At 51.0% G+C, this 19,340-nt stretch overlaps 1 protein-coding gene across 3 annotated transcripts; it reads left to right on the top strand.

Annotated features, from left to right (window-relative positions):
- The first annotated feature begins 735 nt into the window (after positions 1-735).
- On the top strand, positions 736-17,634 carry ERO1A (endoplasmic reticulum oxidoreductase 1 alpha). 3 transcript variants are annotated; one of them, XM_010712160.4, is made up of 16 exons: positions 736-986; positions 5,210-5,329; positions 6,755-6,838; positions 8,267-8,305; positions 8,601-8,677; positions 8,765-8,838; positions 9,245-9,365; positions 10,067-10,104; positions 11,245-11,253; positions 12,303-12,329; positions 12,521-12,613; positions 13,418-13,664; positions 14,407-14,476; positions 15,456-15,542; positions 16,089-16,222; positions 17,222-17,634. In XM_010712160.4, the coding sequence occupies exons 1-16, from the start codon at positions 879-881 to the stop codon at positions 17,280-17,282; spliced, it is 1,389 nt and encodes a 462-aa protein (XP_010710462.3). In that variant the 5' UTR covers positions 736-878; the 3' UTR covers positions 17,283-17,634. The 3 variants fall into 3 exon arrangements, with proteins under 3 accessions (XP_010710462.3, XP_010710461.3, XP_085082086.1); XM_010712159.4 differs by having other exon boundaries at positions 11,242-11,253; XM_085225960.1 differs by lacking the exon at positions 11,245-11,253.
- Positions 17,635-19,340: the final 1,706 nt, after the last annotated feature.

Genomic DNA, 19,340 nt, shown 5'->3' with positions numbered 1-19,340 from the left:
TCCTCCAGCCCAAGTGCCAAACTCAACACTTTGCTGTGTTGAACCTCGTTAGGTTCACCTGGACCCATCTTTCAAGCCTCTCGAGGTCCCTCTGAATGGCATCCCTTCCTTCTATCGTGTCAACTGCAGCACTCAGCTTGGTGCCGTCAGCAAACTTGCTGAGGGTGCACTCGATTCCATCATTGATGTCATTGATAAAGATGTTTAAGAGCACCAGTCCCAAGACAGAGCCCTGGGGGAGCTGCTCGTTACTGGCCTCCATCTGGACATAGAGCCATTGATGACCAAGAGCCGTTGATGACCAACGGGAAATTATTCTATGGGAAATTATTCCATTATTCCTATGGGAAACATGACAGTGAGAAATACAACAGCAACATGCGATAAAGCGAATTCTCAGCTACAAGCCGCAATTTTTCAACGCAGTCACCACCACTATGCATTTTCTCCATCCCGCCCCTTTGCTTCCATGCCGCTGTGTCAGCGAGCCGCTCCGCTGCCGTCTGTCACAACGTCCCGCAGTGCGGGCACGGGGCCGCCGTCCCACCGACACCCAGCCCTGCCGCTGCGGGCTGATACCACAGAACGGCCGGCATTACTTTTGGTGCGGCCCTGGTGGATCGAACGAGCTTTATTTCGGGCTCGCGTTCAGCCCGGGGCGGGGAAGAGCAGCGCTCAGCCTGCTGGGAGCCACGTTCGGTGATGAAACGCCGCCGGATCGTCGCTAACGCAGTCAGTCGGCGCGACGTGCCGGCTGAGGGTGGGACAGAAGCGCGCAGTGACCGCGCTGCGTGCGGCGGAACGGGGCGGAGCGGAGCGGAGCGGAGCGGTGCGCGGCTCCGTGCGCGGCTCCTCCGGCCCTCGGCGGCGGCGCTGAGATGGCGTCGGGCGGAGCGTTGCTGCGGGCGTTGGGTTTTGCCGCCCTTCTGCTGCCCGCCGTGCCTCGCGGGTCGCCCGGATCGGCGGAGCGCCGCTGCTTCTGCCAGGTGGGCTGTGGTGGGTTGGAGGGGGGCTGCGCTGGTCGCGTGGGGCGGTCCGAGCTTGGGGATCCCAGCACGCGGTGCCTTCCGAGCTGCGATCCTAGGGTTGCGTGCCTGGAGGTGGGCTGCTGCTCGCTTAACTCTGCGTGGGTGCGAGTGGCTGCGGTGCGCTCGGCGCCCGGTGGTCCTTTCAGAACTGCATTAAAATCAGTGCTGAAACGTGAATCAGAAGCCGGGAGCGGGAAAAGAAAACGCCCGGGGCTGTGGCTTTGCTTTCTGGGTGGCTCGTGAGGGAAACGGCAGATAAAAACCTGTGCTGATAGAGAGCTGAACCGCGTGCTTTTCATTTATCGCTGTGCCTTCCTGCTTCGCTGAGGAAGGCTTGCCTCGTCAGTCTGAGTCAGGAGCACGGTGTGATATGAGCAGCCCTTGCTGCTGAAAGCTCTGCTGTTCTGGCACAGTGATGGCTTGCAGGCTTCGTTCCTTGGGCACAGAGAGCTGGCGTTGTGCTGTGCTGTGGTTTGTTGCTGCTTTCCTTCGGGGGCTGTTCCTCTGGTCATTAGGGGTGATTCTGGGCACTGACTTACTTCCTTGTTACCTGAGCAGACTTTCAAGCCACTCTTGCATTCTTGTTAAGTTGATGCTTCCCAGAGAGCCCTGGGGCAGCAGTTCGTACCCAATGCCCTGCCATCCCTGTGGAGGGACACGGGAGGCACTGCCCAGAACACTGGAATTACAGAACCATAGAATGGCCTGGGTTGCAAAGGAGCACAATGCTCACCCAGTTCCAACCCCCTGCTGTGTGCAGGTGGCCAACCAGCAGCCCAGGCTGCCCAGAGCCACATCCAGCCTGGCCTTGGATGCCTGCAGGGATGGGGCATCCACAGCCTCCTTGGGCAACCTGTTCCACTGCCTCACCACCCTCTGGGTGAAGCTGGAGCTGTGGATTCTTTTCTAAGAGGTGCTTGCAGGTGATACGTACCCTCTGTAGTGTTCCTGTGCTCTGTTCTAGCTGCAGGTGGGAGATGCAGAAAGGTGTTTGCTCTCTTTCCAGCCCAGCTGTGCAATAACTGTGGTGTTTGGGTCAGGGAGGGAGCCTGTAGTGAGAAAAGAAAGCCCTAAATCCACTGCCCAGGAGCATTTCTGTGATGCTGAGTGAACTGGGAAGAGATGAAGATCACTGGTGGAGCTTGGGATAGAGACAAAGGAGAATGAAGCAAAGGCCAAACCTAAGGATGATGCAGAGTCCACGTGAGGTGATGTTCCAACCCGTGGTACGCACCCATGGAGGATACATCAATGCTATGGCATTGTGGAGAGCCAGCAGAACACCTCCCTGGCTGCTTGCTCAGCAGCTGGAGCTACTGGGGTGTGCGTCTGTCCCAGCAGCTCCGTTGCATCTCTCCCCACTGGGCAGACCCAGCCCTGCTGCCCATCCCATGCCATGTTGGGCTCCCACACCCCGCCTGGGTGGAGCAGAACCCATCGCTGCTGCTGAGCTCAGTGATTTCACAGGTGCCAGGAAGCATGTGGCATGAGTTTGGGACTTGATGAAGTTCTGTTTCATCTGAAACAATATTGTTGCAGGTTGAAGACACGGTTGTTTTGGGAGCAGGGAAGGTGTCCTAAAGCATCACCCTCTCAGGAGGATGCTTACCTGGATTTCTTTACAGGGTGATATTGTGCTGGGTTCTAGCTTGGTTTGGCCACTAAACCATGCAAATTCAGGCCTGGTACAAACATTACACAGAATCATGGAGTGGGTTGGGTTGGGTGGGACTTGAAGACCATTGTGGGCCGGGTGCCCCCCAGCTTGGTGCCCACAGCCCATCCACAGCCTCGGGCACCTCCAGGGATGGGGCACCCACAGCTCCGGGCAGTGCCAGCTGGAGGTTCTACAGATGTTTCTGAAGGTCATTTCTAGAGCAGCTGAGGCATGACCCAGTCTGCAAGCTGCCTTGCTCAGGGGTTGCCAGGCTTCCAGGAATGTGTGGTTTGGGGTTTTCTATTTTCGTTGGTTAGCCTTCTTAATTTTGAAACAAGTTTCTGTTGGGTAACTGGATTACCAAATCAGTGCCGGTATTTTTTTTAATAGGGGTGGTTTAGGCTAGTGGAAATCTTAATTGCTATGCTGGTAATCTTAGTTTTCATTACTTTGCAAAATTACTTTGCAGAGTACAGTACAGTGAGGTGTTGGGCTTCAGTGTGAATGCAAGAAACAGAAGCAAACCTGCACATCACAGTGACTTAGCACTAATGATTTGCTCAGGTGGCAAAGGGCACTGTGGCTCACTGTATTTCCCTTCACACCCACTTAAATCAGTGTGGCTCAGTCTAAAACATCAGCGCCTTCAATGGAGAAGCTTTGTTTCCTAAGCACTGAGTCCCACCCAAGGCCTGAGCGTGGGTTCCTTCCCCTTCTGCCCAGGGGGAACCTGCACCTTCCTTTAAGGTGCTTGGTGTCCAACCCAGGCTGTTGTTTCTTCCCCTCCCTTTTCTGTGTGCTCTGAGGGCGAGTGCTCATTGCCTTCCTTCTCGGAAAGAGGGCATGGAGCTCTGCTGCTGCACTGGTGATCGCTGTGGTTCTGGGGAGATCGAATCGTGCCTCTCTGAGTGGCCTGAGGGCTCTCCGGATATGCATCAGGCCGTGTGTTCCATGCTTCTCACATGGCTCTTCCTCTTTTCTCCACGCGCAGTAATTTATTTTGCCCTAATTGCAAAGGGCACTCTTCCTCAGAGGCTTTTCCTTGAGGCTTACAGGGTTGTGTGCTGGGGGAATGGTGCTTTGTGCTGGCTGCTGCCAGGACCTGCTGAGCTTCTGGAACAGAGGCAGCGAGGGGATTTCTCTCTGTGAATGTCCCACACTCACTTCATAAATCAGCAGTACCCATTTAAAATGACCACCTTGGTCCTTATTAAACCCCTAAACTGATCTAGTCCTGGTGGATGGCAGCTGCCAAGTGTTGTACTGCTACCTCAGCACGCAGGGAAATTCCCTGGTGCCCACTTGAGAGGGAATGAGTGGTATGCTCACTTTGTGGACACGGTGATTTCCCTGAGTGCTCATCGTGAGGTTGGGAAGCAGCAGACCTCCTTCTGCTGTGTATCTTTCTCACCCAGGCGGTAAGCTACGTGTCAGAAAGCCATAGCTGAACTTGCGTTGTTTTGTTTTGGTTTTTTTTGTGAGGCTTACACACAGCATGAGTTGTTCAGGATGATGCAAGGAGTGTTGGCTTCCTGCATCAGATCTGCAGTAGTTGTTTCCTTGCCAAATGGCTGCCAGAGGAACAGGGAAAGGCTGTTGCAGTCTCTGTGGTTCTAATCAAATCAGGTGGCTGCAGCACAGTTGGTTGACAGCAAGGACTTTAGTTGAGTGCCGTAACCTTTGGTGGCATTACTGTTCCTTATTTAAACCCTTATGCAGATGGCAGCTGTTAGCTGTGTGCCATCCTGCCCAGAGTGCTTACTGGTGTCAGACGAGAGCCTGGGCTGGTGTGTCAGCTGGGCTTGGTCTTGATAAAAAATCTGTGTCTTGTCTAGCTGTATGAGCGTTATCTCTGCTCTCTGAAGAGATGGCAGTGTCTGCCTGATGCCTATTGCTCTGGCATCAGTAAATTCTTAACATACCTATGTGTGTTAGGGGAAAAATGTGTTTAATCATAGAGCCATAGAATGGTCTGGGTTGCAAAGGCCCACAGTGCTGATCCAGTTCCAACCCCCTGCTGTGTGCAGGTCGCCAACCAGCAGCCCAGGCTGCCCAGAGCCACATCCAGCCTGGCCTTGAATGCCTGCAGGGATGGGGCATCCACAGCCTCCTTGGGCAACCTGTTCCAGTGCCTCACCACCCTCTGGCTGAAAAACTTCCTCCTCATATCCAACCTAAACCTCTCCTGGCTCACTTTAAAACCATTCCCTCTTGTCCTATGGACAAAAATTGCTTGCCCCCAACAATAGGCAAAAGGCAGGTCCTAAAGGATGCATCACAAGGAATTCTTTGGCAATTCAGCACATTCAGCTTAATAGAACCATTAAAGTAAGAAAAGGGCTCTGAGATCATCAAGTCCAACTGCCAACCCATCACCACCAGCCCACTAAACCAGTGCTGTTTTATTCTGGTCAGATTTAGGGCAATGGCTCGCTGGAAAATGAAAGAAAAGCCTGAATTGTGTTACCTGTGCACTGGAGCAGTGCTGACCAACTTGTTTGTGCTCGGTGTTCTGTACCAACAGGTCACTGGCCATTTGGACGACTGCACCTGTGATGTAGAAACCATCGATGCCTTCAACAACTACAAGCTGTTTCCCAGGCTGAATCAACTTCTGGAAAGTGACTATTTCAGATACTACAAAGTAAGTTTCCCATACAAGAAAAAGATGAATATTTCTCAATAATTTGATGAATATTTCTCAATAATTTGCTATGCTTTTTTTTTTTTTTTTTTTTTTTTTCTTCTCCATGGAAGTTATTGCTGATCTCTTAAAATCAGATGCCCCCCATTTCAGCCAGGCTGTCCAGGATCCCATCCAGTGTGGCCTTGGATGCCTTCAGAAGTGGGGCATCCTCAGCCTCTCTGTTACACATGTTTTCTTATGCTTTGTTTCCTCTGAGGAGCTGAGGCAGTAGAACAGTTTGTTGAATTAAGGTTCAAAAGAGCTGATGAAGGGGAGTCCAGATTGCATAATGAGGATGCTCTTGATGTCCTCCTGTCAACGAGGAAAGCCTGGGGTTTAGCTGTCAGATGAAGTGATTGCAGTTATGCCAGGCCATCGCTCTTAGATGATGTCTGCTCCCATTCAATGAGATTGCATCTGTGTGACTAACTGAGGGTTTGTTTGGGTGTGCTTGGGTTGTGGCCAGAATCTTACCTGCCAAGGTCATGTGCTGAACAATGACTGCTTCCTGATTGTTTCAACAGGCAAAAAAAAAATCTATGTTCTTCCATAAGAAGGGTTTAAGACGTTCTCAACTTCTTTTCCTATGAAGAAAGGTTGAGGGAGCTGGGCTTGTTTAGCTTGGAGAAGAGAAGGCTGCAGGGAGACCTCATTGTGGCCTTCAGTGCTTGAAGGGAGCGGATAAACAGGAGGGGAACGGCTGTTTGTGAGGGTGGGTGGTGATAGGACAAGGGGAATGGTTTGAAAGTGAGACAGGGGAGGTTTGGGTTGGATATGAGGAGGAAGTTTTTCAGCCAGAGGGTGGTGAGGCACTGGAACAGGTTGCCCAAGGAGGCTGTGGATGCCCCATCCCTGCAGGCATTCAAGGCCAGGCTGGATGTGGCTCTGGGCAGCCTGGGCTGCTGGTTGGTGACCTGCACACAGCAGGGGGTTGGAACTGCGTCAGCACTGTTGGCCTTTGCAACCCAGGCCATTCTAGGATTCTATGAACTTTGCTGCACTGCAGATTAGAACAACTCTATGTAAAATCACCAGCAGACCTGCTGGCTCATAAGGGGTACAAAATACCCAACCAGTGCTCAAAGTGCATCAAGGTGTGAGTACGAAACATACACATAGCACAGATAGTCTTGGCTGTACTGCATGAGTACACACGTCCTGTATGAGAGACACATGAATGAGCACGGCAGACTGAAATCAGGCCTTTGTCTGAAGTGAAGGACACCTTCTGCTTGCACTTGCACTGCAGTACTCAGCTCTGCACTTGGTTTTGTTAGCAGAAGCCTTTCAGTGAGATAGCCGTGCGTGCTGGCAGGCTGTGATGTGGAAGGTTGGCTTGGCTGCATGGAAGAAACGTGTAACAGGATAATGTGTTATTTTTAGGTAAACCTAAAGAAACCGTGTCCTTTCTGGAATGACAACAGTCACTGCGGAATAAGAGACTGTGCTGTAAAACCCTGCCCATCTGTGAGTAGAGAACCATTCACTTCTCTATTTTCTCTATTTGGCCTTTGCAGCCTGAGAGTAAAAAGCAGGTAAATATCTTACTGTGCTGGCTGCTGAGCCACAGTTCTGCTGTGGCTGCAAAGGAGGCTTCCTTAGGTACAGTACTGCTGGGATCCCTAAAGAAAAGCTTGAATGGTAAATTCTGACCAGCCCTCCACCAATGGAAACTCTTGTCCTGGCCCCTCTTTTATTTGATGCATTAGTAGAATGATTTTAGGGGAAATCCCCTGTTGCTGTGTACTGTGTTAATTGGCAGCACGTTCACCCTGTTAGGCTATGAGCTACACAGCAATTTGCTGTTTTGTCTGAATTCAGCCAACCCCTTTCCAGCAGTCTCCATACATAAAATAGCTCTTTCAGAGTCCTGTGTTTCCCAGCACAAAAGCAGATACCTTTGCCCTTGCATCCTGGACACTCAGCTGGAAGAAAACATGGTGACTGCAGGTGTCTGTCTGAAAAGAAGGGGAAAAGAGAGAGGGAATTAGGACTTGGTTGCTGGGTTGGTAGACATGGTGAAAATGCTCTCAGCCTGGTTCTGTGGGGTGGCAGCCAACTGCAGGCTGTCTTACATGTTCCTTCTGGGATCTCCAGAGCACTCTGAGTGCTGATGCTGCACTGAGATATGCTGTGCTGGTGGAACAGTGCAAGGGCAGTAGGAGACCCTAATTGCATGCATTTACCAAACAACTGCAGCTTATTTTCATGTACAGCTTAAAGTATAATGCCATGGAGATGTCTGTCCCTCTCACCTGGGAGCTCTGTGAAACCTGAAGTAATGCAGCTGTTGGCTTGGCTGAAAAATGTCTGAGGTGTTATGGCACTGTGCAACAACAGAGTGCAGTGGGTGTGTGAGAGAACATCACTCCTTATATAAATTCTGATCTGCATATTACATTTACCTCATTCCCCTCTCCCGGGGACTTCCCTACCCTTCCAACAACTCCTTTGGTGGCGATTCCATACAGCTGCTGTGGGAGACTTCAGGATGACGTGTATCAGGGCTGGGAGCTGCAATGGCTGAAACAAGGCAGTTGGGCTTCTGCCAGCATCACCCGGAGGTGGGATGGCAGCCAGCAGCTGCTCTCAAGTCTGGGTTGGCATCTTCTACCTTGTGCTCGGTGAGCAGAGCACAGCCTGGTGGAGCACCGTGGAAGGCTGCTGACCTATTGAGAATGAGAGTCTTGCGAAAAATCAAAATAGAACACCGGGAATATTGCTTAACTTTTGTCTGTGGAGGAGCCAGTAATTAGAGATGGTGTAAGCTAAGCTGGGGGATTTGATTCCTTTTAAGCCCTGGGAGCTGCTGTAACCTTCCTAATCTTTTTCAAACATTAGACTGAAAGGCTTTGTCAGCTTCACATGTAGTACATGCCCAATTTTGTCTTTCAGGACGAAGTCCCTGATGGAATCAGATCTGCAAGTTACAAGGTAGGTTTGTCTGCGTGCCCAAAATGACGCTGCTTGCAGGACTTTGAGTCGCTGTAAGTGATAAATACCTTCTTGGAGGCTTCCCTGAGTCCAGGTAAAGCACAGTGTGTCAGAGCCTGCTGTGAGTCCCTGCAGCAATCCCCACGGCTGCGCCAGGCCCTGAATATTTGCAGACATCTGGTGGAAATACCAACTGTTAGAATAGAAGTGTTTCTGATGCTTAAGTTGTATGCGCAGCAAAGGCCAGATTATAACCTCAGCATGCCCGTGTTTTGATCTTTGCTTCTCAATGCAGTATTCAGAGGAAGCCAACAGCCGTGCTGAAGAATGTGAAGAAGCCAACAGACTTGGGGCTGTGGATGAGTCACTGAGGTATGACTTCTTCCCACAGCCCATACTCGTCTTGAAGGAGCCTCAGCATCAGTGCTCTGTCTGATGCTCTTTGTCCTTTCTTTGCAGCAAGGAAACCCAGCAGGCAGTGCTCCAGTGGACATGGCACGATGACTCTTCAGACAGCTTCTGTGAAGCTGATGGTATAATGACCTGTTTGATCTGACCAAATCTAAGCAGTTCAAGTTCTCTGCAGAGCTTTGAGGCTAATGTGTAGTATTCCAGCAAGCCTGAAGCATATATGTCATTTCTTCTCCCTCCTCATCCCCCCACCCTTTTGAAAATAATCAAAAGCTTCATTGCAGTTCAGGGTCTTGCAGTGCTTAGCAAGTTAGTGAGTATGCTCAGAGTTGACTTTGCCATCTGTGGCCTCGCGTGTGATAGCTCAGAGTGCCAGAGAGCTGCTGCAGTGGGTCAGGGTGCAGCAAGTGCTGTGCACCTGCCTTTTTGGAGGGCTGTTCAGTATGCAGAGGGGTGGCTGGACTGGCTTTGGAAGATGTCATTCTCCTTTAGAAGCTGTTGTCACTGACCCAGCGTTCTGCTCCGCAGACATCCTTTCTCCCGACGCAGAGTATGTGGACTTACTGCTGAACCCTGAGCGCTATACTGGCTACAAAGGACCAGATGCCTGGAAGATATGGAACAGTATTTATGAAGAAAACTGCTTCAAGTAGGTGCTCTGGGACACAGGTGCTACAAACCTTGAGTCACTGTGAGCCCTGACTTCTGCAGAGGGGCTGCACGTGCTCCAACTGCTCCGTTAACCCCCATCTTCCAGTCTTTGCTGCAGTGCTGCGTGGTGTGGGCTGTGGGAGCAGGGGATGAGCCATATGGCTGCCCAGGCCGTTCCTTGTGCCACAGCTCTGCAGAGTGGGGATCCAGCAGCCTGCAGGGTGTGCATCTCTGGTGTGATGTGGTCCTCATCACACGGCCCTGTTCTCCCTGGGTGTCATAGCAGTGAGGTGGGCTTCCTCCCCAGTCTTTGCCAGTTGGATCTCTGCTGAGGTCTGCTCCTGGGGCTGTGTTGGTGGATGCTGATCTGTAGTCTTGTGTGCTGTTACCTTTCCAGTGATTTCCTCTCATGCAGCATCATGTTGCACCAGGGCCATGAGATGATGTCCACGAGCACTCCTCTAGGCACTGGATTTTCCCCTAGCTGTTTTTTTTTTGTTTTTTTCTTCCTTCTTTGTAAAAAACAAACAAGAGAAAACTTAATCTCTCCTTACACTTTTTCTGTTGGAGCAGGAGGGCCTCTTAGATCTTCCTAGGTTATTTGGCTGCAGAAATTAATTTCTTCTGCTGTTGTTTCTGCACAATAAGGAGACAGTCATGTATTTACTTATCTAAATGATCTATTTTTTTTCCTCCTAGGCCTCAGAATGTGAAAAGACCTTTGGCATCTGGTAGAGGTGAGTCATGTATTCATCTTGCTAAGTGGTTTAGTAGTGTACTGCTCTGAGCTACAACAGCAGCAAATGCTGTGTGAGCTACTTTTGCTGAACGAGAGCTGTGTTAGAGCTCTGGATCAAGTCTAGAATGGTTACAGCCAATGGAATAGTATCAGGAAGACTGTCCAGCATCCATCGTGGAGAAGGGAGGTCTGATTCTCAGGGTCTTGGAGAGGCTGGGGACAGAGCTGAACCCTGAGTCAGTGCTTTCTGTGCTCAGCAATGCCAAACCATCTGGGAGGGACTGAAATAAGACCCTGGCTGGGATCCTCGGGGGAAACCATTTAATAGGAGAAATTCTGCCTTAGAGGAAAGACTTAATGGTGTAAATGAAAGCTGGGAGGGGTCTCAGGAGCATACAGATAGCTGCAGGCTCAAGGCTGCTAAGAGAGCCTGTGTTTCCTGATGCCCCATCGTGCTCAGACATTAGAATATCATCAGTATGTTGATGGCCTGAACTCCAGCAGTGTCCTCTGAGGTGATCTCTGGACTTTCCCTAACCTGTGCAGGTGGTTTTCCCACTCCTTTGAGCTTTGCATGGAGGAGTGACACTTCAAGCACAGCAATAATGAACTAAGTATACAGTGCCCTTTAAAATCCCAGTGTTTCTCATGAGGAGTGCTGTTGTTTGGGGCAAGGTATGAATGGAATATCAGAGTCACCATGGAAGGAGTGCAGTTCTGTCTGCGAGAAAGAAGCAGGACGTGAGGACAGGGTCAGGCCTGCTGCCTGTGTTGATGCAAATGGCTGGTGAGTTGCAGGAAGCAGAGAGTATTTCTGAGTATCTTGTCAGAGGTCATACAGGAGGCAGTTGCATTTCCTATTTTCCAGTCTCTGCTTTAACTTCCTGTACAAACACAGATCCCTCCTGTCAGGTCAGGTTATGGGGAGCATTGCTCACCAGGTACCCCACTGCTGCAGTTACTGAGATCATGTTTTGTGTTAGGAAGATGTATGAACCTCCTTGGGAAGGCTTTTTGTCAGAGCAGGTTAGCAGAGCAATCTTAATGTTTGTGCTTTGCAGTTTAGCTTTGGTTGTGTGTAATTATCTCCTTTGTTTTTTTTCTCTCCCCACCACTCGTGCCTTCCTCTCATCAGCAGACGATGGAGGTGAGTGGCACTCTGTTTTTACCCATACCAGAAACAGGTCCTCTTGTTAAAAACACAAATACTGGGAGTCTTCAGGATTCATGGCATGAGCTTTTTTCAGTTCTGGTTACTGCTGAGGAAGCAGCTCTCAGGCTGTGCTTTGGAAGACAGAGTTGGTGCAGAGCTGCAGTGAGGCACGCAGCTCCCTGCTGGAAGGGCTGAGCCCCGGAGCTGTTTGTGCTCTGTGGTACTGGGCCTGTCGATGGGACATCCTTCTTGTCTCCAAACTATTTCCAAATCCTTTTCTGTTCTCCAGATTATTTTCAAGCAGGTGGTAGCAGGGGTCAGTGTGAAACACTGCCTTGTGTGATTGTACACATTTGTTTTATTTCTTTCTAATAAAAATACCCTCTCCCCACACTTAGCAGTAAAGAAAGCAATCTGTGGCCTTTGTTTCCCTGTTGGTCACAGCATCACGCAGTGGTTTTGCCCCCCACCAGCTCTTTCCAAGGGTGGGAGGGAGCCATGTGTTATATCTGTCTGCTGCCACCACTGCCTTATAGAGACATCAGACAGGCAGAAGAGTGGGGAGGAAAACCCTTTTTGCTCTCTTCTACCACCTCTATCCCTGCTTCTGCAAACTGGAGTGAGCAGAGTTGCTCTAGATGTGGTCTCAAGGGTGGTGTCAGGTTTTTGGCCATGGGAGCAGCGAGAAGGGGAGGGGGGTCATAAAATCCTAGGATGGCCTGGGTTGCAAAGGAGCACAAAATGCTCACCCAGTTCCAACCCCCTGCTGTGTGCAGGTGGCCAACCAGCAGCCCAGGCTGCCCAGAGCCACATCCAGCCTGGCCTTGAATGCCTGCAGGGATGGGGCATCCACAGCCTCCTTGGGCAACCTGTTCCAGTGATCCAGTTCCAGGATCCAGCCCTGTCATGTTGGTGCATCATCCTGTCGTCCCCTGAAATGCATTTCAAAATACAAACAAAAATAAAAATGCCATGGTGTGTTAGAGCCTTCCTGCTCCTTGGAGGCACTTCAGACTGACTGCTCTTTTTCCTTCTGTTTGCAGGGCAGACGTTTTACAAGTGGTTGAAAGGTAATCCTCTGTAAACCTGGCATCTCTTTTTGGGATGAATGCAGAATGGCTGTGGAGTGGGTGGGAGCCGCTTGCTGCTCTGGGTTTGGGTGAGATCTGTCTGACAGTCAGGAGAGGAAAATTCAATATATGCTTTCAATATCTTAAAATGCTTGCTGGTTTTTTTTTCCTTTTTTTTTTTTTTTCTCCAGGTGTCTGCATAGAGAAACGAGCTTTCTACAGGCTCATTTCTGGACTCCATGCAAGCATCAACATTCACCTGAGCGCCAGGTACCTCTTACAAGGTAACTGCCACCTGCCTGAGCTCTCCTGCATCAGCTCTTAATTGGCACAGCCTTCACATCCGTGGCTCAGCTAAATGCTAGTGCAGCCCATGCCAGCAGGGCTCAGGCCCGCTTCTATGCTCTTATTCTCTCTCCCTCGGCACACAGGTTGTGTAACAAAATCAGGAATGCACTTGTAGCATGCCTTTGGGTCTGCAAATGGCTGGGCTCTGCTCTGTGCTGAGGCTTCCAGCACGTATGCCTTTTATTCTTCCTCCATGGTTACTTTGGAGCGTGTTTCTAATTGCATGTCTCCCTAGCCTGTTTTTAAGGCAGTCAGTTTAGCAGTAATTTCATCCAGACTGAGGAATGCTTGGCTGGGCTCCTCCAAGTCCCTTGAGCTGTCTCCACGTGCCATTCCCACTTTCTTTGCACCCCTTGTCCACAAGCAGCTATCTGACAAATCTCAATTTCAACCCTGGGGTTGGAAATGTAGGGTGATGTGAGAGCACGATTTGGGTATCCCCTGTGGCCAAGGTCTGTGCTGTAATGGAATAAATCTGGTAGGTAGGCTTGGTGTACAGATATCACTCTAAACTACATAGCTATATCCTTCAGGAAGTCTGAGCCCGTGCCCCACACTGCATGAACAACGTAGACCTTGGAGACAGCTTGGAACAGTTGGGGTTGATGGAAGGGCTATGGCTTCTAAAAGCTTGGATTCCTTTGGTTAGAGATGCATTTCACCATTTAGCTTGGGACACTGGGAGGGAGTGAACTAGAACTGTATCTCCCCACCTCATGCCTTGGTTTTTGTGCTCTCAGATACGTGGTCAGAGAAGAAATGGGGCCCCAATGTTACAGAGTTCCAGCAGAGGTTTGATGAGGTTGTCACCAGAGGGGAAGGCCCCAGAAGACTGAAGAACCTGTATTTTCTCTACCTGATTGAGCTGCGGGCTCTATCCAAAGTGCTGCCCTTCTTTGAGCGCCCAGGTTTCCAGCTGTACACAGGGAATCAAAGCCACGATGCAGAAATCAAGAACCTATTGCTGGAAGTTCTCCATCTGGCCAAGTAATTACGTTCGGTACCTGGGGAGAATGGCTCTTTCAACCCTGGCATCTCTGAGCGTGCTTAACCTTTCGCTTAAAGCTCCTAGAAAGGCAGGTTCTGGGTTCCTTCTTGCAGTGGGATGGCATGATTTGGTAGCATTGGTGGGAGTTCGTTGGTATCTGCATTCAAATTGCAAAACAGGGTAATTAAACCCGCTGTTTAATAGCCGAGGCTGGCTTTTGATTTAGCAGAGTTGAATTTAATAACCTCCTACACATCAGTCCTGAAATTGGCTACCTGGTTGAGTCATCTGTGAAATGCCAGTCCTGCTGTCATGTTTTTTGCTAGAAAAAATCCCAACCATGCACATAATGGAGGCTTGGGCTGATGGGCAGCACTCAGAGTATGAGGAGCGGGAGGAACCAGAACCAGATGGAAATGGGTGTCTCTAACACGATGGGTGTTTGAATTTCTCTCCTCACGCTGCCATGCCTTCACTGCTTACGTCTGTCAGAAAACAGACTACAATTGCTTAGAAACCACACAGCAATTGCTGAGAATGTCTCCAAGGTGAAATGCAAGCTAAAATTGAAAGCCTCCAAGAGATCTGAGAAGCAAGCAGCTTGCAGTCAGACACAGAAAGTCTCCAGATGTATTTTAGACCTATCAGCTCTGTTCTCATACCTAACCAAGTACTCCTGTGAACCTGAGTTAAGCTACACAAACAAACTGCAGGGAGATAAAACTTTTTGTTCTATTTCAGGTCTTTTCCACTGCATTTTGATGAAAACTCCTTCTTTGCAGGGAATAAAAAAGAAGCTGCTAAACTAAAGGTAATTGCCCAGCCCTTCCTTTTGGGATACTTTGTACCCACAGAGTATTTTGGATGTGTAGTACTGCATCTGAAAGGGACCCAATGGGTTCAAGGAACTAGATTGGATATTTCCAATTCATTCTGGTTTGGGGAGCTGCATGTTGTGGCTGTACCTTTGTCATAGAATCCCAGAATGGCCTGGGTTGCAAAGGAGCACAGTGCTCATCCAGTCCCAACCCCCTGCTATGTGCAGGTCGCCAACCAGCAGCCCAGGCTGCCCAGAGCCACATCCAGCCTGGCCTTGAATGCCTGCAGGGATGGGGCATCCACAGCCTCCTTGGGCAACCTGTTCCAGTGCCTCACCACCCTCTGGCTGAAAAACTTCCTCCTCATATCCAACCTAAACCTCCCCTGTCTCACTTTAAAACCATTCCCCTTGTCCTGTCACCACCCACCCTCACAAACAGCCGTTCCCCCTCCTGTTTATCCGCTCCCTTCAAGCACTGAAGGCCACAATGAGGTCCCCCCACAGCCTTCCCTTCTCCAAGCCAAACAAGCCCAGTTCCCTCAGCCTTTCCTCATAGCAGAGCTGCTCCAGCCCTCCGATCATCTCAGTGCCCTTCTCTGGACCAAGAGCTCCATCTCTTTCTTGTGCTGGGGGCCCCAGGCCTGGATGCAGCACTGCAGATGGGGCCTCACAAGAGCAGAGTAGAGGGGGACAATCACCTCCCTCTCCCTGCTGGCCACCCCTTTTTTAACGCAGCCCAGAACACAGTTGGCCTTCTGGGCTGCAGGCGCACACTGCTGGCTCATGCCCAGCTTCTCGTCCACCAGGACCCCCAAGTCTGGCTGCTGCTGAGGATCTGCTCCAGGATCCATGTCACCATCTTGGTCCCATGGAATTTAGCCTGAACAGAATTAACACACTTGGATTTGGATTATGGAAGAAGACCTGGTTAGTGTGTAACTGTGATCAGTTTACATCTCTTTTCCCCTAGGAGGAGGTCAGGCTACACTTCAAGAATATTTCTAAGATAATGGACTGCGTTGGCTGCTTCAAGTGTCGCCTGTGGGGGAAGCTGCAGGTGAGCTCTGTCAGCACTGTGGGCACGACTGGGAGCACCTCATTTGATGGGACCGTGCAGCACGGGGGCAGTTCTTAGATTTGTCAGCTCCAAGGTACAGATCGGTGCCAATGAGCAGGGAGCCGTGTGAGGATCCCCACTCTCTGGGGCTGCCAGCAGCTGCCCGTTGCCTTTGCAGTTGAAAACTGGGTGAACTTCCTGCAGCTGCACCTTGAGAGTGGGAGGGACACGGAGCCTGAGAAAAGCAAGGCAGAGGTGCTGCGGGACCGGGGTTCAGCCAGATCTGTGCTGTGTCTGGTGTGTGGTCAGACCTGGGCAGGAAGCCTTTGCTGGGCAGCTCTGCTGTCTAAATAATGCCAAATAAACAGAACGTCCTGGCTCTGTCCTGCTTCCTTCTCTTTGCTGTGTTACGTGAAGGCCGAGTCTTGCCCTGTTCAGTTGATGTCAACAGAGACCTTTGCAAAGACAAGGAAGGGAAGCAAAGTTCGGCTCATATGCCAGGCTCTGGATGCCTCTTGTGTTAAACCATCTCCTTTTCACACACAGACACAGGGCTTGGGCACAGCACTGAAGATCCTCTTTTCTGAAAACCTGATAGAAAAGATTCCTGAAAGCGGCCCTTCCTATGGATTCCAGCTGACAAGACAAGAAATCGTGGCTCTGTTTAATGCTTTTGGAAGGTAAGAATGAGACCTTATGCATGCTGCTGCATTGCATCCCTCTTAAGCTTAATCAGTCCATCTTCATTGGCAATATTGCTGTTAACTTCTGGTGGTACTTTCTTACAAAGAAGCCCTCAAATGCCCAGTGATGTCCATGTGGAAGTGCAGCGGTGGAACAATTTAAAGCAACTTGTTTATATGCTGTATTTTTGTAAGGAATTGAAGGAAGTGCTTGGATTAACATACAAAGAACTCAGTGTGTTTTAAGAAACGCTGTGACTGCCCAGGGAGCACACTGTCCCCAAACAGAAGTTGCTCTTCTTACCCGTTCTATTTTTGTGCTCTCCCTCAAGCACTGCAGTTCTACCAGTTTGTTCCCAGTTCCACCCTGCAGTAGTGGCATTTATTGGGCAGCCATCAGCCCCGTCCCTGGGGGGAGCAGGATGAGGACTTTGGCAGAAAAGGAGGGGAGCTATGCAGGTCCACATCTCTGCTTTCTGTTAGAAAGTGATCTGGGTTACTCAGAATCTTTGTAAAACAGAAGGCAGTCCTGGCAGGGAGAGGCAGACCCTCTCTGTAAGGGAGAGAAAGTCCCAGGCCTTATCCTCAGAGCCCAGTCCTGCATCTTTACTGGTACTATGGGGCCAGAATGCATTGAGCAAGGAAATGAGGGGCATGATTGAAAGAGGCCTTCAGAAGAAACAAACTCCTACTGCAAGGAGATGCAGCCATCTGCATGGCTGGTAATGCTATGGTCTGTTCCTTGACCTCCAGTTAATGGGCTTGTCTGATGGCTGCTGAGCTCTGTTACATCCTGTTCCTCTGTGTCTCTCAGTAACAGAACCTCGTGTATATTTGCTTTCAGAAGAGCCTGGCTGTAACCAAAACCTAATTTAGCTGGATTTCTAAATTCTCTCCCTCAGAGCTGCTCAAAGCTCTCCTCGATAGCGCTCCCTTTCTTGCTTTATTCAGGAGGCTGTGATGCAGACGTGGCTGTAATGCTTTTGTTGCCCGCAGGATTTCAACAAGTGTCAGAGAACTGGAGAACTTCAGGACCATCCTACGAACCATGCGGTGAATCCAGCACAGAAAGACTGAAGCTTTCCTGCTCACCTCCTGGGTTCTTCAGCAATAGGCAACCACCACAGTTCCACTGCACTCTGAGGGCTGCAGGTGAAGGCCACTTGCTGAGCCTCAGGCTCCTGGCTGACTGTCTGTCTGGAAGCTGCTGGTGCCAAATATTTTGTACAAAACCAAAAACCTGTTGTTTTGTATAAAAGTGAGGGCTGTACGTAAAGTTTATTTTATACAGATCTTTCTGAATGACTTCTCTAAATACTGCTGTATTGTTTGAATGGGTGAGACTGCTCTCTTTACCTTCAGAAGCTCAGAAGCTGAAGGCAAAGCCTGAATAAAGTTGGGGAAAATTCCTCAATCTGGTCCCTGACTCCATGCTGACCCTCACAGCATCCTTAGAGGGGCTGGGAGGAACGAATGCTAGAATGGCCTGGGGTGCAAAGGCCCACAGTGCTGATCCAGTTCCAACCCCCTGCTGTGTGCAGGTCGCCAACCAGCAGCCCAGGCTGCCCAGAGCCACATCCAGCCTGGCCTTGAATGCCTGCAGGGATGGGGCATCCACAGCCTCCTTGGGCAACCTGTTCCAGTGCCTCACCACCCTTTAAGTGAAAAACTTCCTCCTCATATCCAACCCCAACCTCCCCTGGCTCTGTTTCAAACCATTCCCCATCACTCTGGGACAGAGCAGGGTGTTGCTGCACTCTTCTGACCTGCTGCTTTGCATCCCGTGCTGCTGGGTGAGCAGATGGCGTTTCAGGCCAGTGCTGCAGGGGGAGCAAGGCCCCTTCTTCCTTGCAGAAGGCGATGGGGTTTGCAGCGTGCAGCAGCGCGCTGAAGGAATCCTGCAGCTCACCATTTGGCCACCTCGTGCCTCCATCTTGTGTGAAAACAGGCGAGCAGCAGCGCAGGCTCCGCTCCTGCCAGATGCTGAGCTAAAAGCACACCCTGAAAACGGTGACTCTGGGTTTTGTTCTTACAAGAAAGCAGAGCGTGGGCATAAAGTAAAGCAAACGCAGGGCCGGCACAGCCCCCCTTCCCAGCTCTGCTGCCAGGAACCAGAGCCGTGAGAGAAAATAGGGCTTTGTTACAGCAGCCCTGCAAGCTGCACCGCTTCCAGCAAGTGCCTGAAGGCACCCACCTGCCTCGGGGCAAGGGGAGCTGACAGGGAGACCCCTTGGCACCTGCGGCAGCAGGTTGTGCCAGGAGCTGAGCTGGGGCCTCTCCTGCAACCAGCATTGGGGCCTTTTGGTTTTCCCAGCCCTCCTCAGACCATTACGCCCAGTTTGGGACCAGCTCATCTTCCTGGAAGCTGGGTGAGGCTAAAAAGGGAATGGATGCCCCCGCTGGGGGGCTGCTGCTCCTCAGAGCTGCTCAGTGGCCGACGCAGAGCTGAATTCTGCCACTCCAAGGACAAGAAGCTGGGGAAGTAGGACAGAGCTGCTGGGACAGAGCAGAGGCTGCAGCTCCCCCCCCTCCTGGGCCAGGCACACCCGGCTCTGCTCTCCTGGGCAGCCCCCTCCCACAGCTCTGCACCTGGCTGCTCAACGCCAAGGGCTCGCTCACATCCAGGTGTGGTGGTGGCACACTGCCACGCAGACACAGCGCACGCTCTGGTGAAGCAGCTGCTATCTGCAGGGAGCTCAAGGCCACAGCTGATAAAGCCGTGCTGTAAGGAAATATGGGAACACGGAGTTGCCGAGATGAGGTTTCTGCCTCCTCCACAGCTCAGTGCCAAGGAGATGCTGGGTGGGTCACAGCTGGGACCGGAGCCTGAGAACAGGACAAAGCACAGCTCACACAGAAGCATCTCGTGCCCTGGGAGCTGCAGGCACAGGAGCAGAAACCAGGGAAGGGCAGAGGATGCAGCTCGAGCCCCTTGTGCCGAGGCCTGGAGAAACAGCAGTGGATAAATCCTCCCAAGCTGTAAGGTGGGGGGGCTGCAGGCCCCTCTTCCACCCCACCTCCAGGCGCTCCCAGCACAGCCATGCAGGCGCAGACCAAGAATGGAGGCTGCAGGACAACAGCTGGAGCTGCCAGGAGCAGAACTCAGCAGGACCTG

The sequence above is a fragment of the Meleagris gallopavo genome, chromosome 5, assembly GCF_905368555.1.
Source record: "Meleagris gallopavo chromosome 5, MGAL_WU_HG_1.1, whole genome shotgun sequence".
NCBI classification, from domain to species: Eukaryota; Metazoa; Chordata; class Aves; order Galliformes; family Phasianidae; genus Meleagris; species Meleagris gallopavo.
Note: the sequence above shows the minus strand (reverse complement) of the source record. Positions and strands in the feature narration are given on the sequence as shown.

Coding starts and splice junctions, on each gene's coding strand:
- ERO1A (XM_010712159.4), top strand. CDS start 879: ATGGCGTCGGGCGGAGCGTTGCTGCGGGCGTTGGGTTTTGCCGCCCTT. Junction 5,330..6,754: donor ACTATTTCAGATACTACAAA/GTAAGTTTCCCA, acceptor TGTTATTTTTAG/GTAAACCTAAAGAAACCGTG. Junction 12,330..12,520: donor GTTTTACAAGTGGTTGAAAG/GTAATCCTCTGT, acceptor TTTTTTCTCCAG/GTGTCTGCATAGAGAAACGA.